This window comes from Phacochoerus africanus, chromosome 15 (genome assembly GCF_016906955.1).
Source record: "Phacochoerus africanus isolate WHEZ1 chromosome 15, ROS_Pafr_v1, whole genome shotgun sequence".
Lineage (NCBI taxonomy): Eukaryota > Metazoa > Chordata > Mammalia > Artiodactyla > Suidae > Phacochoerus > Phacochoerus africanus.
In genome coordinates, this window is record NC_062558.1 from 14,426,936 (window position 1) to 14,447,465 (window position 20,530).

Below are 20,530 nucleotides of genomic sequence, written 5' to 3' on the forward strand. Positions count from 1 at the left end.
ATCCTATGAAGAGAGAAGTTATCCCAATAAACACCATTACTGGCAAAATTACCAAAAACAGACCACAGATACGTATTCCAGTCAAATCAGTAATTTCTATGCTCAACAAGAATTAGCCTACTCTAACAGAGTCTTTCAAAAGTTTATCAGCTCTGGGATCAACCTGCAGCAACTTCAAGAATTAATAGTAATAAACCAAAAGTGTGAAGTTTGGAGTGTACTGTATGAACAAAGAGGGACTGATGAAGGTCTCTGATCTGGTGGTAGGTTCTGAGAACTAAAATATCTGTCACCGCTATTTGGAAAGGGTATAAGATGGCTGGTTCACTGCTAAGGAAATTTTAAAGAACTGCTTCATAGTTAAACCATTTATACTCAGTATTTTTCTTATCAACTAAAGGGTGGTGAGCTCTTTATCTGTGAACAGTTTATACATGCATGATAATATTTCATAATCACATTTATCTTAAAAAAACTCATATAAACATTTGAGATTTGGAGTTCCCGTCGTGGCGCAGTGGTTAACGAATCTGACTAGGAACCATGAGGTTGCGGGTTCGGATCCCTGGCCTCGCTCAGTGGGTTAAGGATCTGGCGTTGCCGTGAGCTGTGGTGTGGGTTGCAGACACGGCTCAGATCCCCCATTGCTGTGGCTCTGGCGTAGGCCGGTGGCTACAGCTCCGATTCAACCCCTAGCCTGGGAACCTCCATATGCTGCAGGAGCGGCCCAAGAAATGGCAAAATGACCAAAAAAAAAAAATTTTGAGATTTTTTTTTTTAGTGCTGGTTAATACATTTTGACTTTCCGATAAGACTGTATTTCAAAAGACAAGCCTGCCTAATCTACTCTTGGATATGGATAATCTACTTTTTATACATTTATCAATATGTAAATAAATTACAAAATGACTACAGTTTTCTCCCTAGTTTCACTTACAATGAAAACAATCATTTAATAGATACATATTTATTTATAACTGCTTTAACAATATTGTATCTTTACTTGGAAAATTTACTTTGAACACCTAGGCAAGGTATATTTCTATGTGTAGAAAGAGGATAAGAGTTAAATAAAGGAGGAAAATGTGGCCAGGTAAAACCTTATCAATGCCAGGTACAATTTTCAATATTATGGGCCAGTTAGAAAAAGCTATTAATTGATATCTAACATTTAGTAAGTACTTACTGTGTATCGTTATTCTTAGACTTTCACATGCATTAACTCTTAATTTTCCAAACAATCCTATAAGATAGTAATATCCTCCCCTGGATATTACTATCCAAGCTGCCCCTGATCTTTCTACCCCAAATAAGCACTATTTTACCTATGAGGAGCCCCAAAAGCAGAGAGGCTAAATAATTGTACAAGTTAATAGCTGGTCAGGACCCTCAGGCTCCAGAGGGCATGCTCTTGTAGGGAGGGCTTCCCTGCCCTCCTTATAGGCAATGTCTCATCACCGTAGGCCAGGCTACAGTAAAGAGAATTTGGAAGAGCTCTCTTCTGATTTAAAATACCACCCATCCTCGACTGAAGTCATTTCAGATTTAGTAACACTTGGGCCCTTTTTTTCAAATCTGACAATATGGGTATCATTGTGGAGGACAACACCAGGACTTTTTACCTGACAATGGTCACACTGTGCTGTGGAAGTGACCAAATTTTTTTGCTATTGTTTTTGTTTTTCAGGGCCGCACCTGCAGCTTATGGAGGTTCCCAGGCTAGGGGTCAAATCGGAGCTACAGTGGCTGGCCTACACCACAGCAACGTCAGATCTGAGCTGTGTCTGCGACCTATACCACAACTCACAAGGCCAGATCCTCAACCTACTGAGTGAGGCCAGAGATTGAACCTGTGTCCTCATGGATACTAGTCAGATTCGTTAACTGCTGAGTCATGACGGGAACTTCAAAGTGACCAATTTTAAAAGAATATTTTTAGATAACAATTGAGGCTGGTTCCCAGCTGGGCAGTGTGGGCTAGAACACTGATAAGAAATATGGCTTAATCCAGAAGGATTGGCTGTGAGTACGTAATTAGTACTGCTTTTGTTTTTTAAACTGACAACAGTACTAGGCAAGGAAGAGAAAAAGACTGTTCATTCATTTGTTCTCTGTGTGTGTTTAATTTTGAGTAGAGAGCTATGAAGAAATGAAACCATCTGAAGAGTTTAATTTTTTTAATTTTGATAAAACATATAAAATTTACTACCTTAACCATTTTTATGTGTCCAGTTCAGAGGCATGAAGTACATTCACATTGCTGTGCAAGCATCACCAGCATCCATCCACAGAACTCTTTCCATCTTCTCTGATACCTAACTTCCCACACACCCCTCCATCCCACCCTTGACAACCACCATTTTTTCTGTCTCTATGACTGTGACTACCTTGGTTTACTTCATAAAAGTGGAATCATACAGTATTTGTCCTTTTATCTTTCCTTCTTTTTTTTTTGGTCTTTTTAGGGTGGCACCCACAGCATATGGAGGTTCCCAGACTAGGGGTCAAATTGGAGCTGTAGCTGCTGGCCTACACCACAGCAACACGGGATCCAAGCTGCATCTGCAACCTACAGCATAGCTCACAGCAACACCAGATCCTTAACCCACTGAGCGAGGCCAGGGATTGAACCTATGTCCTCATGTTTGCTAGTTAGATTCATTTCTACTGAGACATGACAGGAACTGCCATCCTTTTTTTCTACTGGCTTATACCACTTAGTATAATGCCATCAAGGTTCGTCCATGTTGTATCATGTGTCAGAACATCCTTCCTTTATAAGGCTGAATAATATTCTATTATACATATATGACACATTTTGTTTATCCATTCATCCGTCTATGGAGAGTGGATTCTACTTTTTGGCTATTATGAATAATGCTGTTATGAACGTGTGGTACAAATATCTCTTCAAGTCCCTGTTTTCAGTTTTTAGAGTATATACCCAGTAGTGAATTGCTGGACTATATATAATTCTATATTTAGTTTTTTGAGAAACCACCATTCTGTTTTCCACAATGGCTACAGTATCAGCAACAGTGCACAAGGGTCCTAATTTCTCCACATCCTCATCAATACTTGTTATCTTCTGGGTTTTTTTTTTTTTTTTTTGATAGGAGTCATCCTTTTTTTTTAATTGAAGTAAAATTGATTTACAATACTATGTTAGTTTCAAGAGTTATGAGCCATCCTAACAAGTGTGAAGTATTATTGGTTGGATTCTTTTTTTGGCCTCGCCTGCAGCATGCCGAAGTTCCCAGGCTGGAGATCAAACCCACACCACAGCAGTGACAATGATGGATCTTTAACCTCTAGATCACCAGGGAACTCCTATTTGTTGGATTAAAATAAAAAAAACTATTATTTAAGGGTGTGTGTGTGTGTGAACCAAGAGGAATTATCATGTTAAGCAATTCATTTTTTTCTTTGGTCTTGAGAAGTCTTACAATATATGCTGATTAACATTACTACACTGCCACTAAGTAAGATTTTGGAGAATCCACCCAAGTGGGCTTATGAATTGAAAGTTGAAAAGGCTTACTAATAAGGTTTTAAACACAGTGTAAGCATTTTAACATCTGCAGCAGTATTAAGTTCGGGAATCCCTGGATGTAACAGTATTTATTTTGATCAAGCTCAGACAGGGTCACCCACTGCCTTCATACAACACTGGAGAGTCAGATCTGCTTGGAGTCTGGGCGATATCCTCTGGATACAACAGATGCAATAGTGGGAGTGAAAGACTAAGCCAGCATCAATATAAGAAAATACATTAGAAGTAATAAAATTAATAAGGTCAACCAGGGAAAAAAATTTATCTCAAGTAGTATGTATCTGACCTGCAATACTATATAGCTTCTGTTAAAGGTTTCGGTGTCTAGTTTTTATTCTAATTATAATTTGCAGTTTTATCTCTCGAGTACAATAGTCTGAGAAAATATTAATTATGTATTAGCCATAGAGGTCACAGATTTTGGCTTTGTAAGAAAAAAAACAAGGATTTTCATCTAGATGCTGGTATAGTCTCAACTGGTGGTGATATTATGTAGAGAAACTTTAATTGTGAAATAGTCCCTATATAAATATATTTATGCTTTATAACCCAATTTTTAAAAGCCAGTTAAGAATATCAGAAAATGTAACCTAAATCATATTTGGGATTAAAAGAACAAGTATCTTAAAACAGTTGACTGTTAAACCTTCGCCAGACCAACAGGTCTCTATTTTTTAAATATTTTATGATTTCTAGAAGAACTTAACAAAATATATTGATGTTTTGATAAAAAGCATTATAGTTTGTTATACTGAGATGCTCTGACACCTTTCTAAGGAATTTTTAGATGATTATAACCCATTTCCAGTGGTAATCAACACACAAATGAAATACAACCCAATCACTTTTAGTAATATAAAGCTTTAGGGTAAATTTCTAAATTTAGGTATAAATTTTACACATACATTTAGGTTACATATTTGGTGGCCTGTAGAATTAACATGAAAAACAAGGAGTGACTCTTGGGGGCAGTTATTTAGGGACTAGCAAGTATGGGACATGGTTTTGTTAAAATTACAACTGCTATGGTCACATATCAAGATTCAAACTCTTCTAAACCAGATGTGAATTTTTTGTTTGTAAGACTTGAAACATTGACAAGGCTTAGCTATAGGGCTACAATGCTTTTTATTTAGTCTATGAAGGCCATTTTTACCTCAACGATAATTCATCTGAAGAAAAATTATTCAAAACCCTAGTTCTATTACTTCATTATACTTTAACTTAGTTTATTTAGCATGGATCACACTTAAAATTAATTAACACAGTTGTTACTTTTAGGAGGGAATTTTAACTTGTTTCACCTCACCAATTAAAAAAGTTGACCTGTTTTTGTATGACCCTCAGGCTAAGAATGGTGTTAACATTTTTAAAGAGTAAAATGAGACAGAGGCCTGACATAGCTAACAAATTCTAAAATATTAAATATAAATCAAAGTTTTAAAAAGAAATTGTCTTGGAGTTCCCATCATGGCTCAGTGGTTAACGAATCCGACTAGGAACCATGAGGTTGCGGGTTCGATCCCTGACCTTGCTCGTGGGTTAAGGATCCAGCGGTGCTGTGAGCTGTGGTGTAGGTTGCAGACACGGCTTGGATCCCGAGTTGCTGTGGCTGTGGCATAGGCCGGCGGCTACAGCTCCAATTCGACCCCTAGCCTGGGAACCTCCATATGCCACAGGAGTAGCCCAAGAAATGGCAAAAAGACCAAAAAAAAAAAAAAAAGGAATTGTCTCTTCTATACACCAATCAATAGCAGTTTACATTACACACGCACACATAATCTAATCTGGAGGGTACCTGATCTAAGTATAGAATTGTATCTCAATCTCTGATCATGAAGCTTGCTCTTCTGCACTACAAAGCTGTACCCTGGACAGGACCACATTTCCTGGCCTCCCTTGATGTGGGTGTGGTTATCCACGAGGGATGTTAGGACCAGTGATCTGTGTCACTTCAAGCCAAGGCTTTTAATCCAAAATTTATAAACACCTCCTGCAGCTCAATACAAACAAAACAAACAACCCTAACAAAAAATGGGCAGAAGATCTAAACGGACAATTCTCCAAAGAAAACATATAGATGGCCTAAAAAAACACATGAAAAGATGTTCAATATCACTAATTATTAGAGAAATACAAATCAAAACTACTATGAGGTACCACCTTACACCAGCCAGAATGGCCACATCAAAAAGTCTACAAACAATAAATGCTAGAGAGGGTATGGAGAAAAGAGAATCCTCTTACACTGTTGGTGGGAATGTAAATTGATACAACCACTATGGCAAACAGTATGGAGATTCCTTAGGAAACTAAAAATAGAATTACCATTTGATCCAGCAATCCCACTCTTGGGCATCTATCCAGAGAAAACCAGGACTCAAAAAGATACATGCACTCCATGTTCACTGCGGCACTGTATGTAATATCCAAGACAGAGAAGCAACCTAAATGTCCATTAACAGAGGAGTGGATAAAGAAGATGTGGTACATATGCACAATGGAATACTACTCAGCCATAAAAAGGAAAGAAATAACAGCATTTGCAGCAACATAGATAGACCTAGAAATTATCATGCTAAGCGAAGCCGCCTGTTCTACTTCAGTCAGACGGTGAGACAGTGTCATATGCTATCACTTATATGAGGAATCTAAAAAAAGGACACAATGAATTTCTTTGCAGAACAGATACTGACTCACAGACTTTGAAAAACTTAGTTTCCAAAAGTGACAGGTTGGGGGGGTGCTGGGGGTTTGGGATGGAAATGCTATAAAATTGGGTTGTGATGATCTTTGTACAACTGTAAATATAGTAAAATTCATTGAATAAAAAAGAAAAAACAAAAAGAAAAGCAAAAAAAAAAAAAAGGAGTTCCCGTCGTGGCGCAGTGGTTAACGAATCCGCCTAGGAACCATGAGGTTGCGGGTTCGATCCCTGCCCTTGCTCAGTAGGTCAAGGTTCCGGCGTTGCCGTGAGCTGTGGTGTAGGTTGCAGACACCGCTCAGATCCCCCATTGCTGTGGCTCTGGCGTAGGCCGGTGGCTACAGCTCCAATTAAAACCCTAGCCTGGGAACCTCCATATGCTGCGGGAAGCGGCCCTAGAAAAGGCTAAAAGACAAAAAAAAAAAAAAAGCCAAGGCTTTTAAAAAGCAGTTATTCTTTCTCCATAGTTTTTTCCTTTCTCTGGCTGCATGCTGAGGGTGTTGATCCCTAAAGGATGTCAAAGCCATGATCAGCCAGGACCACCCACAGTAGACAACACATTTCTTGTGTTAAGCCACTGAAATGTTATCGAGGAAACATGCTGTAACAGCTACTAACATACACACTGTATAGTTGCTGCCTTTCACATTTAACTAACTTCTACTTAATGTGGAAGTTCTCCCAATCATCCTAAAACAAAAACAAAACAACTACAAAAACAGATTGTTTATATTGCTGAAAGCCGCCTGTTCTACCCATCAGTCTTTTCCTTGACAACTGGCTACTGTTGTTCTTTTTTCAATTTACTGTTTGCTCAGATGAATTTTAATTTAAAACCGCACTGTAACTACATTTCAAAAGAGCTGAACTTTAAACCCATTCCTTCTCCATATATGTAGTTCAAGTGCTCATGTGGCATTGAGACATTAGCTCATCCCAACCAATGACTGTGTTAAATACGCAAAAATGTAAACGTGGACTGAAAGAGTCCCGCGCTTCACTACTTTATTGGAGATAAAGGCCAACAAAGCTTGAGACGAATAATAAAAGATTCACGTAACCTTGAGACACAGTAGTATCTCCAAAACTAGAACTTCCCCAAACAACAGAACCTAGACATCTCCAAGAGCTGCATCTTGACACCATCACAAATTCAAAAACACGTCAGTTATGCCACAATGCATGCTTCTGTAACATGGATTCTTTCACACCTGACTGGCAAAATGAGACCGACAACAGTGTAATGGAGAAGTAGTGTTGGTTCAAGAGTGATTCTTCCCAGCATGTTAATGTTCTGAAGCTATCAAGGGCAAATTTTTTCACAAATAAAAAAGACTTAGGGAGGAAAAAAAAACAACTGGTAAGAATCCTACCAAAGTACCTTCCTTTGGTACAAGTGATGGTGGCTGGTTTAGTCTTCCATATCCATTATGCCTTTCACTACCTAGTGATGCTGTGGGCACACACGAAAGCTAAACCCTGGACCAGGGCTCTACTTCTGGTGAAACTGGCCTCCGGAGAAGCTAACACCTTCGAGAATCTACATATCAAAGAAGGAAAAACATGTCCCAGGATAAAAATAAGGGCCAGAATCATCTGAATATGATGCTGAGTGCAAATGTCACACATACTACAGTGCTAAGATTTGGGTGGAAACCACAAATACAGTCCACAAATGCAACATATTCTAACTCTCTATTTTTGCAAATTTACAATGTAATTGCTTTTAACTTCAGCTTTGTTTGGACAACTTTTGTTTAATTTGTGGATAGAGTAGTAAGTCCTTTAGCTTCTGATTTTTTTCAACCCCAAAACACATCATCCCCACTAGGTCTGTGCAAAACCATCTGAGATTGCTTAAATTTTGAATATATAATCTCCTTGTTGGAAGGCATCATCTTTTCCTTTACAGTCGGCTTTGATAAAAACGGCCTTACAGAAGGCAAAATGGCAGCATCCGAAATATATGGGGCTGTTTATACCTACCATTTAGTTTACTACTCAAAAGCTGTTCTTTATAACCAAGCAAAATGACAGATTTGGAGTTCTGTTCATTTTGATTCAGAATCACAGAGGATCCAACCCAGTCTACAGTGTGCTTGCCCACACATTCTGTATCCCTCACTGCCAGCTGTTGCCTCTCCTAGGAGTTCCCACCCTGAGCTTCCCAGGTAGAAGCAGCTTGAGTTTTTTCACCACTGCCACATTCCTAGATGGAGTTCAAGGGATATTATTTTGGTGTGTGTAGCTCTTAGGTGTCCTTATTGACCCACTATACTAATTAATATCTTACCAACAAGGAGTAGTAGAATTAAACACTGTATATCCCCTTCCCGACCTCTCCCCTAGCTATTCCTGCCCATGAAGCCATCAAGTAAAATGTAGTCATGTCATTTTTCTTCGGTGCTCTCTTCATTCCTGTCTCTAATAAAACCTATTTAATACCTATTAGGACACTTCTCCCCTTTCATTCACCAGTTTCTTTTCAAGAATCCAATCCTTGGCACCAATTTCAACAAATATAACATTTCTGAACATCTGAGACATGAAATTCACTCTAGATTGGATATCAATTTTCCCAACATAATAAAATGCCTCTAACCTGGCACTTCTAACAGTGATAATTTGTATTAATAATGACCTTGAAGCACTTCAAATTTCCAAAGAAGCTTTGAATCAAAAGAATATTCAATTATATGCTGTACAGTTTTAATGTTAAATGTCTTTACAGTATTTTAAATCTTAAGTATAACCCCACATGCCATATTTGTGGCAAATATGGCTACCATTTGATTAATACACACTTACACCAACCCATTCCAGCTGAGAGTAAGGTCTAATCAGAGATTGTTTAAATACTGATGTTCTATTAAAATCATCATCAGAGCTTCATTTTTTTATTTTTATTTATTTATTTTATTTATTTTTTTTTTTTTTTGCCATTTCTAGGGCCACTCCCGCAGCATATGGAGGTTAGGGGTTGAATTGGAGCTGTAGCCACCGGCCTACGCCAGAGCCACAGCAACACCAGATCCAAGCCGTATCTGTGACCTACACCACAACTCACGGCAATGCCGGATCCTTAACCCACTGAGCAAGGCCAGGGATCGAACCCGAAACCTCATGGTTCCTAGTCAGATTCGTTAGCCATTGAGCCACAATGGGAACTCCCCAGAGCTTCCTTTACTCATTCCACCCCGCTATATCTGATATGTCTCATGCTCAAATTTACCACCAAAAAAATCCCAAATGATTCTAATAAAAATTTCTCCTTGAGAACTACCACTGTAAGTACTAGCAGAAGTCAACCTATAGAAATGTGGTTCTCATCCCTGTCTGTGCACTGCTTGGAGTACTTTCTGAAAACACACACTCTTTAAATATACAGATCCTAAGGCCCATCCCAGACATACTGGATCATAATCTATTATGATAGAACTCAAATGTCTGACTCCCCAGGTGATTCCAACACACAGCCAAGTTTGAAAACATCTGCTTTTATAGTCTTAAGGAAAGGGCTGCTACTCTTGGTGTTTCCAACAGGTGAACAGAGAATCAGCATATTTGTGCATCTTCTCTGCAGGGTTCAATACCTTAGGATAGAAATCAGAGGTCTCAGAGAACCTCAGTTTGACATCAAGAGGCCCCAGTGGTTCAAGAATATCATTCCTTCACTTTCAATAACCCAGAACAGCAAAGTCCCAAAGAAAAGCAAAGTCATTAGTGAAAAGTGTCTCCTGATCATTTCAAGAAAAATAAGATGCAGAAAACTGCATGTATTTTGCCATCAGTGAGATTTTGTTTCAAGACTTTCCTCCACCAATTGTCAGTGACTTATCAGATTATTTAATCTCTCTAAGCCCATTTCTTCGTCTGTAAAATGAGCATAAAATTTATGAAAATTTACATGAGACAATTTTTGTAAAAACAGAATTTCCAATAGTTTCCTCTCCACATTAGTAATTCCTGTATGTCCCCTCCACTCTCTTTTGAGTCACACATTCTAACCTGTTGTATATACTTGAGTCCTGACCTCAGGTTATTGCTACTACACACAGAGAACACATGAGGCATATTTTAATTTTGTTCCTCCAAGAGTAACATGAAGCTTAACTTAAACTCTGTCTACAACAACCAGTTGAAAACCCACCAATGCCTAGATTCATAGCAACCTCTTCAGCACAGATTTTTTTTTTTTTTTCTTTAACTCTCAGATCCTCATTCTGGTCAAGCAATGGCTCTCCAACCCTCAGAGAGCTAAGAATTACTAGGAATCTTGTTTAAAATACAAATCTCACCTCCCACCAACAATTTCATAACTGATTCAGGCAAAGATTCTCAAAGGCCACTACAACTATTAGGTAAAAAAAGGTTGTCAGGAAGCAGACCATTGACACCTTTGCCAAAAGTCTTACCCCACAAGTTACTTACTGGGAAAATTAACCTTTATAGAGAAAAATGTGGCAGTCAGAACCCTAACCAAGAGATAGAATAGCATCACTAATAGTGGGATGAATCAGGTTATCATGTGATATGCTGCAAACATCAAGTAGAAAGCAGTATTTCTGACAAAAATATGTAGTCTCAATATAATCAAGCCCCTAGAGGCATCTTCAAGTTTACCCAGAATACAGAGGGCAGATAACACTTGGAGGAAATGATCAGGCAACCTAAAATATGGAAAATATAAGAGACTCTGCAAAAGTCAACATAATGAAGAAAAAAATTTAAAAATTGTTTTAGTATTAAAGAAACGTAAAAGTAATGCTGATTAAGCAATTTTGATTAATCCCTGTCGGGAGGAAGTAAAACCTATATAAGACCTTGTTGGGGACAAAAAAAGCAAATCTGAATATGAAACAGTTATTAGATGATTTTTTAGAATTATGGATTAAGGGATCATCATTAAATTTTAGGTGGGATAATAGTATTGTAGCTGGGTAGAATTATTCTAATTATTCAGTTTTTGAGGTAAAGTATGGAGAGGTGCAACCTCATGATATACTTTACACACACACACACAAAGCTATCTATGTCAAATACAGAATTCAGGTAGATGGTAACAGATGCTCAATATACTCCTCTACCTCCCGGTATGCTTAAAAGTTTCCATAAGGACTGAGCAAAAATACACATTCTGTAGTCCAACTCCCTGAGGTTCTGATTCCTTAAACCCACAGCAGACCCTCAATTCAGCATTCTAACAAGCCCCCGGGCTATCCTAATTCAAGAGGTTCTCTGACCACTTTTAAGAAGCACAGCCTAGTGGGACATGACTGCTATCTGGAAGGACGTGAGTTCCTAATACCCTCTCAGCTCTATTTTATGGGCAGGCTTTCCAAGCCATGGATTTGGTGTCTTCCTCACCTTTGCCATCTTTCTTCATGTGTGCAGTATGTTTAATACAGAATAAAAAGGGGGCAAAATAGTGAAGGAGAAACTTTCTATTTCATGTACCTCTGAGAGCACATGGCCTGGGTGAAACAATAACTATCAACTCTACCTCTTTTCGAAGGCCACTGTGAAGAAAATGATTTGCTTACCCTTCTGTGAACTGAATATTCAAATTCTGTCCTAAAAGTGAGCAATGAACATAAAATCCATGCTCTGTAATTTAATGACCAAGATAAAGTAGAAATAGCTTCCTCACAAATAAAATGACCAAAATATTGCATTCAAAACAAAAGTTATTTTTAAAAATACCTGTTTGATACTTCAGGATACAAGCAATACACATGAAGAAGCTTCCTGTTAGCAATATGCAAAATACCTTAGGATATTGTGGTTTGTTTTAAAGTATTTTAAAATAATCCAATATACCAAGATCTACCCATATTAGACATAAAGGAAAGAAAAATCTATGGTTGAATTTTACGTACATTATCATTTTAACTGTATTTACTGAATCCTTAAGGCCAATCCCATCTTTGCCCCAAATTCAACTTAAATCAAAAAAGCACCTATATGTTAATCTAAAAAAATACAACACACACGGAAAAAAAAAAATCACTTAGAATCATTTCCTAAAACAACTCACGACTGACAAGGAAGCTATCACTAAAATTTTTTTAGTGTTCCCATCCGGGTTCCCGTAAGTTGCAGCTTAAACCCCTGGCCCCAGCTAAACAAAACACACTTCAGAGTGCAAATACCTATAGGATAACAGACTTTCTAAAACCAATAGATCTTAAAGATCAATCAATTTAACTCATTTGATAAATGTAATCTGAAGAAATTGAGGGCAGAGATTTTTAGTAACTTGTAGAATAATAAACCTTATTTCTTAACTCCAGTGTTCCCTTTATACCACGCTGTGTCCTGTGCCTTTTTTTTTTCTTTTTTAGTATCTCCAAAGTGATAAACAGCAGACTCTTTTTAGGTAAAAATCAAGTCACTGAACTTTTTGAATGAGGCTATATCTTCATGATTAAAAAAATACAATGCTTTCAAAACCAAATAAGAAATTCAGAATTTCTGACTAGAAGTAACTAGGTACACAGAGTATCACCAGGAGTAAACTCATTTTAATCACAAACTTGTCTACAGAAAGCACACTGCAAATCAAACCAGCCCTTGATGAAAATAGAAACAATTGACACGTGGTTTATTTCTTTTCAGACCCTACCTAATCTTTCCAATACTCTAGAATTTATCCATTACATAACCCTAACTAATTGACCTTATGGATAAAGTTTGTAAAATCAAAGCAAATGATGTCTAAAGGCAAAAATGAACTGCTTGTGATGTCTGACATGTATCTACTAGGTTTCCGGAATGCTAGACTTCTATAATACAAATTTTGATGTTTTGTTTATAGATCACTCTGGAAATACCTTCCTTCATCACTGGCTGCAACTTTACTCAAAGTGTACCATTTTTTTCATCACTTTCTCTTGAAAATTAACCATAGTATCAAGTTTTAACTGTTTCTGTTCACTCACAAACGAAAAATAATCTTCAGAGATGCTTGCTTCAGTCTCCTTTAGGAAGTAGCTCTTTGTCTAAATATAACTTTTCTCCCCTCACAACCAAGCATCTATTTCTATGATCTCTATGGAAGAGGAGAAAGGGAATAACTAGAAGAGGCATTATGTTGTTAAACTTGCCCCTTTTTTCCTTGATGGCACCAAAGTGTTTTGCCCACTGCAAGATTATAAAATTATTATCCTACATTTTCTTCTACTGTTTTTATAGTTTACTATTTTATGTTTATACTTTTAATTAGTTGTGGGGTTTTTTTTTTTTTGTTTTTTCTAGGGACGTACCCTCAGCATATGGAGGTTCCCAGGCTAGGGGTCTAATGGGAGCCGCAGCCACCAGCCTACACCACAGCCACAGCAACTTGGGATCTGAACCATGTCTGTGACCTACACCACAGCTCACGGCAACGCTGGATCCTTAACCCACTGAGCGAGGCCAGGGATCAAACCAGCAATCTCATGGTTCCTAGTCAGATTCATTAACCACTGAGCCACAATAGGAACTCCTAGTATTTTTATTTAGATAGAGATCAATTTTTCCCCCAACTGGGTAGTCAACTGCCTCAATGTCACTCCTTAAACAGTATTTTTTTCCTTCACTGAATAAAATGCCACCTTTACTATCTACTAAATTCCCACAAACCTTTCAATTTCTCTCTTTACTGGGATTCACTACCTATATTTGCCTAATTCCTATGCCAGTGGCACATCGATCTAATTACTGACACTTTATAGCACATTCACTTTTTACAGAGGAAGTCTCAACATTTTTGTTTTTCAAGGTTTTTGAAACACATTACTCAAACACATTACTTTTCTCAGATCAATTTTTCTCATTCCCCCTCAAAAAAATCCCATTGAGGGTTTTTTTGGGGGGGGGAGTCTTTTTAGGGGTGCACCTACAGCATATGGAGGTTCCCAGGCTAGGGGTCAAATCGGAGCTGTAGCTGTTGGCCTATGCCACAGCCACAGCCACGCCAGATCCAAACCTCATCTACAACCTACACCACAGCTCACACCAACGCTGGATCCTTAATCCAATGAGCAAGGCCAGGGATCGAATCTGCGTCCTCATGGATGCTAGTCAGATTCATCCCTGCTGAGCCACAATGAGAACTCTCCATTGAGTTTCTTTTGAACCAGAATTCCAGTAAATTTATGGATCAAATGGGGAAAAAAAAGATATTTACAATACAGAAATTCCCACCCCATAATAAACAGATACTACATAAAGCCCCCTACACACAAACACACACACAATCTTTTAACATGACTATGATTGGTATCCTGGCCCCAGAAGAATCAATTTCCTTATTTATAAGGTAACATTTCCATCCCTAAATCACAAAATCTTAGAGCTAGAGGGACAATACAGATCACTTAGTCCAACACCTCTTGTAATTCCAATTATGTTTACCTCAAGCCCACTTAAGAGAATCATTTCAAAATTAATTTTCCTTTTACATGCAACACAATCACACAAGTACTACCTGAATCACATAAAAGGCAAAGAAGTGGGCTACATTTACTGAAGAATGTTTTGAGTTTAGGAAGCCTTTTAGAATAAGATCCATAATTAGGCTCGAAGGAAAAAAAAGGAAAAAACTGAGTACTGTAAGTGCCCACACTTGAGACAACCCCAAGTACTGTAGTTAGACACTCATGTTTCCAAGGTGAAATTGTTTTGTTATGGTGTTGTCCAGGAACCAAACTTCACAGTACCAAGTCATTCCACTCTCAATTGTTCCATCGTATTTATTAGGAACACAAATCCAGTAACAATCTCCAAATGAAATAAGCCTAAAACCCAATTCTAAAGTGCTTCTCAAACCTGGCTGCCCATCTGATCACCTGTGGAGCTTCTAAAAATAAGATTGCTTTGGGTCCCATCCTGGGATTCTTCCTCAACAGGTCCAGCAATGCTCAAGCATTTTTTAAAGCTACAGTAGGTTCTAGTCTCAGTCAGAGTTAAGAACCACTATTCTAAAATACTGAAGAACAAAGCCCCATAATATTCCAAGTATCCCTACATGGGGGAGGAGGCGGGGGGGGGGAAACAGAGGTCAAAAGTAATAATTTTTTTAAAAAAGCATCTTCACCAGCCCAGCAACATATGCTGATAGTTATATAGACAGCTATGACCCTATATTGTATCAAAGTCTTAAAACAGAAAAAAAAAAATGCTTAAACAAAGCCTTAGCTTGTTCACAGACTGATGACCCCATTATGGTACGTGAAATGTTTTCTTTTTTCTCCTTTGAAAGGAACCCTCCACTCCACCTCACAGTCCAAAATAAAGAACAGATGATGTTCACTTTTAAAATGGCAGATAGAATTAAGATTTTAAGAAAAATCTTTAAAACATGCCCATAAAAATAAATACAGAAAAAGCGATATTAATGATTTGGCTGCAACATCAAGACATTACATGAAATTTTAGTCAAAAAACTGTTGCTCTGGACTGCAGGGAACTGCCAAGACACTAAGCAACCTCTAAAAGCAGCATAAAAGCAAAGAAAGGCCCATATACTGGCGGAGAAAACTCACACACAAAAATGCAATATGCAAACCTGTTCCTAAGCTCTAACCCTCCAGGAAAATGATCTCACTTTCTAATAACAACACATTGTACTAAAATGAAGCCTGGTGTGACTCCTATTCTGGGTATAAATGACTCATTTACCTGCTATCCCTGGGAAAAGTACCTGAACAGAGCACAGAAAGTTAGTAAGTTCCATGTTAAGTGATTAGTACAGCATGCATTAAACAGACCTTAATTACCAAGTTGTGCCCTGCAAAACAAGATTCATGAAAACAAATCATCCTACAGGCAGCTACTCTTCCATGCCCCACTTTTGGCCCAGTCAAAAATATTTCCTTATATTTTGTGAAGTCATTTGGTGAAATGAGATGTCAAGTATTTTCATCTTGACAGAAAAGGCAACATGCATAGAAATTCACCACTTACGTATGGTCAAGAGTAACAAATTTTTCTTAAATAAGCACTGTGCTCTTGTCCAAGCAAGAGTCAAATAATTTTACATTAAAAAAGAAAAAGTGAAGAGACATACTTCATAGTTTATGCAATCAGTTTTGACAAACACCTTTTCCTAGAAATGTGGCCCAAATCAAATCCATAGACCTTAACCTTTATGTCACATGACCGTATGAAATAACAAAATTTAAGTAGCAAATACGATTACAGGAACAACTGCAACCCCAAAAAAATCTGCAGAAAAAACTGAGATGATGTATATTTATACACAGTGACAAGTTTGCTACCGGACTAAAACAATAAACAATTTTCTCTGAAGCTTTTACTTGTAATCTCCATGCAAGCCACATGCCTGGCAGATATCAAAGAGCAAAGGCTCCTGAAGTATTTCAGACAAAACAAGCATACTGCGGAAAAAAATTAAAACAAAATAAAATCCTTCCTCAGTAAACATTTCTTTTGAAGAATAGTATGCTGAATTAGCGTGTCTTTTAATACCTTAACTTTACAAAATATTTAGACATATATTTTAATCTTGAAAAAAAAAAGACAAAAACTTTAGACATAGTAAAATCAAAGGCATCTCTTCAAAATATGCATATACCTTTGCAGACACTGAAAGTTCAATAAAAATCTGGAAAAATAATACATTACCCTGCTTCAAACAATTATAAAAACTAAATTCATACTTAAATGTACTTTTCAGTTTGTCCACAACCTGGACTTCTACTATGCCAAATACAATTAAGGGTGGAAATTACTCTGCCTAAAAAATCTGTGAAACACTCCAATTTCAGTATGTCCCAAAAGTTTACTACTAACAAATATCTAGGATGGACTACATTAGAAACAATTCTCTCAGGAATTTTAACCTGGCACCAAGGTTTTGATTACCCACATCTCCATGTCTAAGGCATGGAGAGACGTGACTCATTTACCTGCTATCCCCGGTTCAAGAGATGCCTACTTATTAATTACATGCTGTTAAATTTTGCTAGTTTCAGGATCTCTCTCTTCCCCATACTTTTTGTCCCTCTCACCTTCACTCCTTTGCATCTTACCAACCTGCAAGAAACCAAAACAGGTATCCCCCTCTATCAAACAAACTATCTTTGGTTCAATATGGTTTGGGATGTTTTCAGATTCAGAATTCAAATCAAAACATACTTCAAATTTTTCCTTGACCTCAAACTGGCTCATAAAAGCTAAAAGTTAATCAACCATCATTTTTTTTTTCTATTTTGTTCTCCCTCTTCTTAAAAACTTATTAGCAGGAAACAAATTATCTGCAGACAAATAGAGCTAGGGAAAAAAAAAAAAAGTTTTTTTGCTTCAAGGTAGGAACACCAGTATATAACCCTGACAGGACCAGGAAAATCAAGAACCATTCACTTGTCCTCTATCCTGAATTTGCATGTAAATTCTGCAGCACAAAGTTCTTGCATTCATTTTCATGATTCAACTTAATCCCATGCTTTCTGAAATGATTTTATTTAAAATTCTGTATAGAGCCCTAGACAAACAATTCAAAAGACAAGGAACTTTATTTCAGTTAATCTGAGTACATCTCAGTAAACTGAAATTCTCAGCACCTAAAACCTCCTACTAGGCATAAGGAGCCTGAGCAGTCAAGGCAAAATGTCTTCTCACAGAAGCAACGTACCTGAAGAGCCTCCTACAATTTACCTTCAGTAAGGTTTTTTTCTCTTGCAAATACTCTTACTGTATTTCCAGAATACACTCAAGCTGAATTAAGTTGGAAGGCACAGATTTACCAAGATTTTAATGGGATCTTCTCCTTAGGTTAGCCAGTTAAGGCTGTTTAAAAAAAACAAAATCTGCAAGTGGTTTTTGAGGGATTCACCAGGCACAGGAGAAATTTACAAAAGAGGAAAGGGCCCCAGGGCCCAGCTTGGGGCTTGTGTAAACATAAATCACCTGGGCACTGGCAAAATTAACGTTCCACCAAAATAGATGTCCAGGTGGTTAAGTGATCTTCTGGAGGTGAGAGTTAAAAACAAACGCTTACACCCATGACATACTATAGCATTTTACCTGTCACTAAGAAAAGGGCACGTCTAATCCAGCAAAACAGTCATTTTTCCTTCAAGGAGAGCAGCGGTTTGGAGTCATTTGCAGGGGATAGGATTGCAGGAAGGGGGGGAGGGGGCGTGGAATAAAGGAGTGCTAAAAGGAGAGGCAGCCAGGGGTTTTGCACAGGGCCCCATACAGGCCACTGCGGAGAGAAGACGGGGGAAAGAGGGGAAGATGTCTCACCAGGGGACAAAACCGAGTGCAAACCGGTTGGAAGAAGGAAGGTTCCCCCCAGGGGGCGAGCTGGGGTGCAGATAAAAAGCGCCAGAGGCTGGTTACCTTGGGATACAGAGGTCTACAGAGATAGAGGGGAGGGAAAGGATAAGGAGGGTCCTCGGCTAAGTGCGAGCCAGGGATGAAGACAGACAAACAGTGGGACATGGGCCTCCCTGGGCCAAAAGGCGTGGCCAGAGATCCAGACCGAAGGATGGCCTTTTAGAGACGCCCGGGGAAGTGCGTGGCAAACCCCTCCTTCAAGACCCCGGGCCAGGCCCGTCCGAGGGGCCCACCTCCGAGGCACCTCCAGGGCGGAGCGCACTCGGGAGGGCTCCGGCCTCGCCCGCCGGGCCCTCTGCGGGGCCGACTGGCCAGGCCCCCGCCCCCACCCCCGCAGTGCTCTTACCTCCACACCTGCCCCATCTGCAGCAGGTGGATGACCGACTGCCAGATCCACACGGAGAGGCGGCACAGGCGCTGCGCCCCCGGCGTGGCCGAGGGCCCCGCGCCGTGGCCGTAGCCAGCCCCCATCATGGGGGGGCCCCGGCTGCTGAGCCCCTCCACGGCGCCCAGCCCGCCGCCCGTGTAGTCCTGCACGAACCAGCGGAAGCTCAGGCTCTGCACCAGCAGCGACGGCACCAGCACGAAGAAGAGGGTCAGCCCGAAGTAGCCGTAGTCCCCCTTGCGGTAGTAGTCGAGGGCCAGCCACAGGTCGGTGCCCACGTCCCCGAAGAAGACCAGCAGCGCCAGCACGATCCACAGGCAGTCGAGCCACGGCCGCTCCACCTGCGGCGGCTGCGGCCGCGCGTCCGAGGGCGTCGGGTGGCGGCGGCCATCGGCCGCGGGCGGCTGCAGCGGCTGGTCCCCCCCGTCGGCGGCGGCGGCGCTGCGGCGCGGCTTCTTGCCCAGGAGGGAGCGCAGGCAGGCGGAGCGGCAGCCCCAGTAGCACGAGGAGGTGTTGCAGCAGTGGCAGATGTGCAGCGAGCTGCTCTCGCCGGGCTCGCTGCCGTCGCCGCCGCCGCCGCAGCCGCCTCCCCCGGGCTCCCCGTCCTCCTCGCCGCCGCTGCCCACCGCCTCGTCCAGGTTGTGCAGCTGGGCGAAGCCCACCCCCACGCCACCGCCATCGGATTTCGCCGCCATCTTGACTCTCTTCCCAGCTCCGGAGGTTGGGGGGGGAGGGACGGGTGGGGGGGAGAAGGCAGGGAACGGGGAGGGGGGGGGAAACGAATGGAGAGGAAGGGGGGCGGGGAGGAAGCGGGGGAGCAAACGAACGAGGGGGGAGTGGGCCAGGGAACCCCCTCCGCTTCCGGGTAGTTGGCGTCACTTCCGGGCGAGCCCCCCAATCGCACGGCGCCCGCAGCTCCCCAGCCCTACCCTCCCGGCCAAGATGGCCGCCCTCCTGTGCCTCAGCTGCTGGGCGGGGGGCCGGGGGGTTCACCCCGCCAGGGCTCCCCTTCCCCTCTTCCGTTGACCCCGAAACCCATCAGGTTGACCCCTCGGCGTTTCTGAATCCCGCTGGGCCGAGTGAGGCGTTCCAAAGTGATCTCTGGAGGGGGCAGTGCCAGACGTTTTGGGGTCCCCTTCCTCAGCGTCGCAGCTCACAGCTTTCCTCCTGGAGAAACGCCCCCTAACACCCTCCCGGCTGCTGGCGGAGGGGCGGGACCTCTGAGGGAAGGGGCGGAGCTAGTGCAAAGCAGGTGATTACGTGTCACTTCCGGGAGATAGGATGACCTCATTGTGTAGACAACTACCCCCCCATCAAAATGGCTGTGTCTCACCTCTTTGGCTGTTTCTTTTCCTTTTTTGTTTTTTCCTTTTAAATGTGGCTCATAGTCTCTTATTTTGAGGGTCTTCAGAAATTGCATAAATCAGTTTAGATTCCACGCACAACTTACTGCTTCTCACTTTTGTTTAGACAACTCCCTCCTCTTTTACCTCTGTTGACCCCCTGATTTTCTTGGCACTGACAACTTTGCCATCTTTTGCAA

The 20,530-nt window shown here is 40.6% G+C and overlaps 1 protein-coding gene across 1 annotated transcript in view; it reads right to left on the minus strand.

The window, feature by feature from the left end:
- XKR6 (XK related 6) overlaps positions 1-20,237 on the minus strand; it is a 295,414-nt gene extending 275,177 nt beyond the window's left edge. Inside the window, exon 1 of the mRNA XM_047760377.1 lies at positions 18,949-20,237. Within this exon, the coding sequence (XP_047616333.1) occupies positions 18,949-19,682 (734 nt within the window). The 5' untranslated portion in view covers positions 19,683-20,237. The remainder of the gene's footprint in view (positions 1-18,948) is intronic.
- Positions 20,238-20,530: the final 293 nt, after the last annotated feature.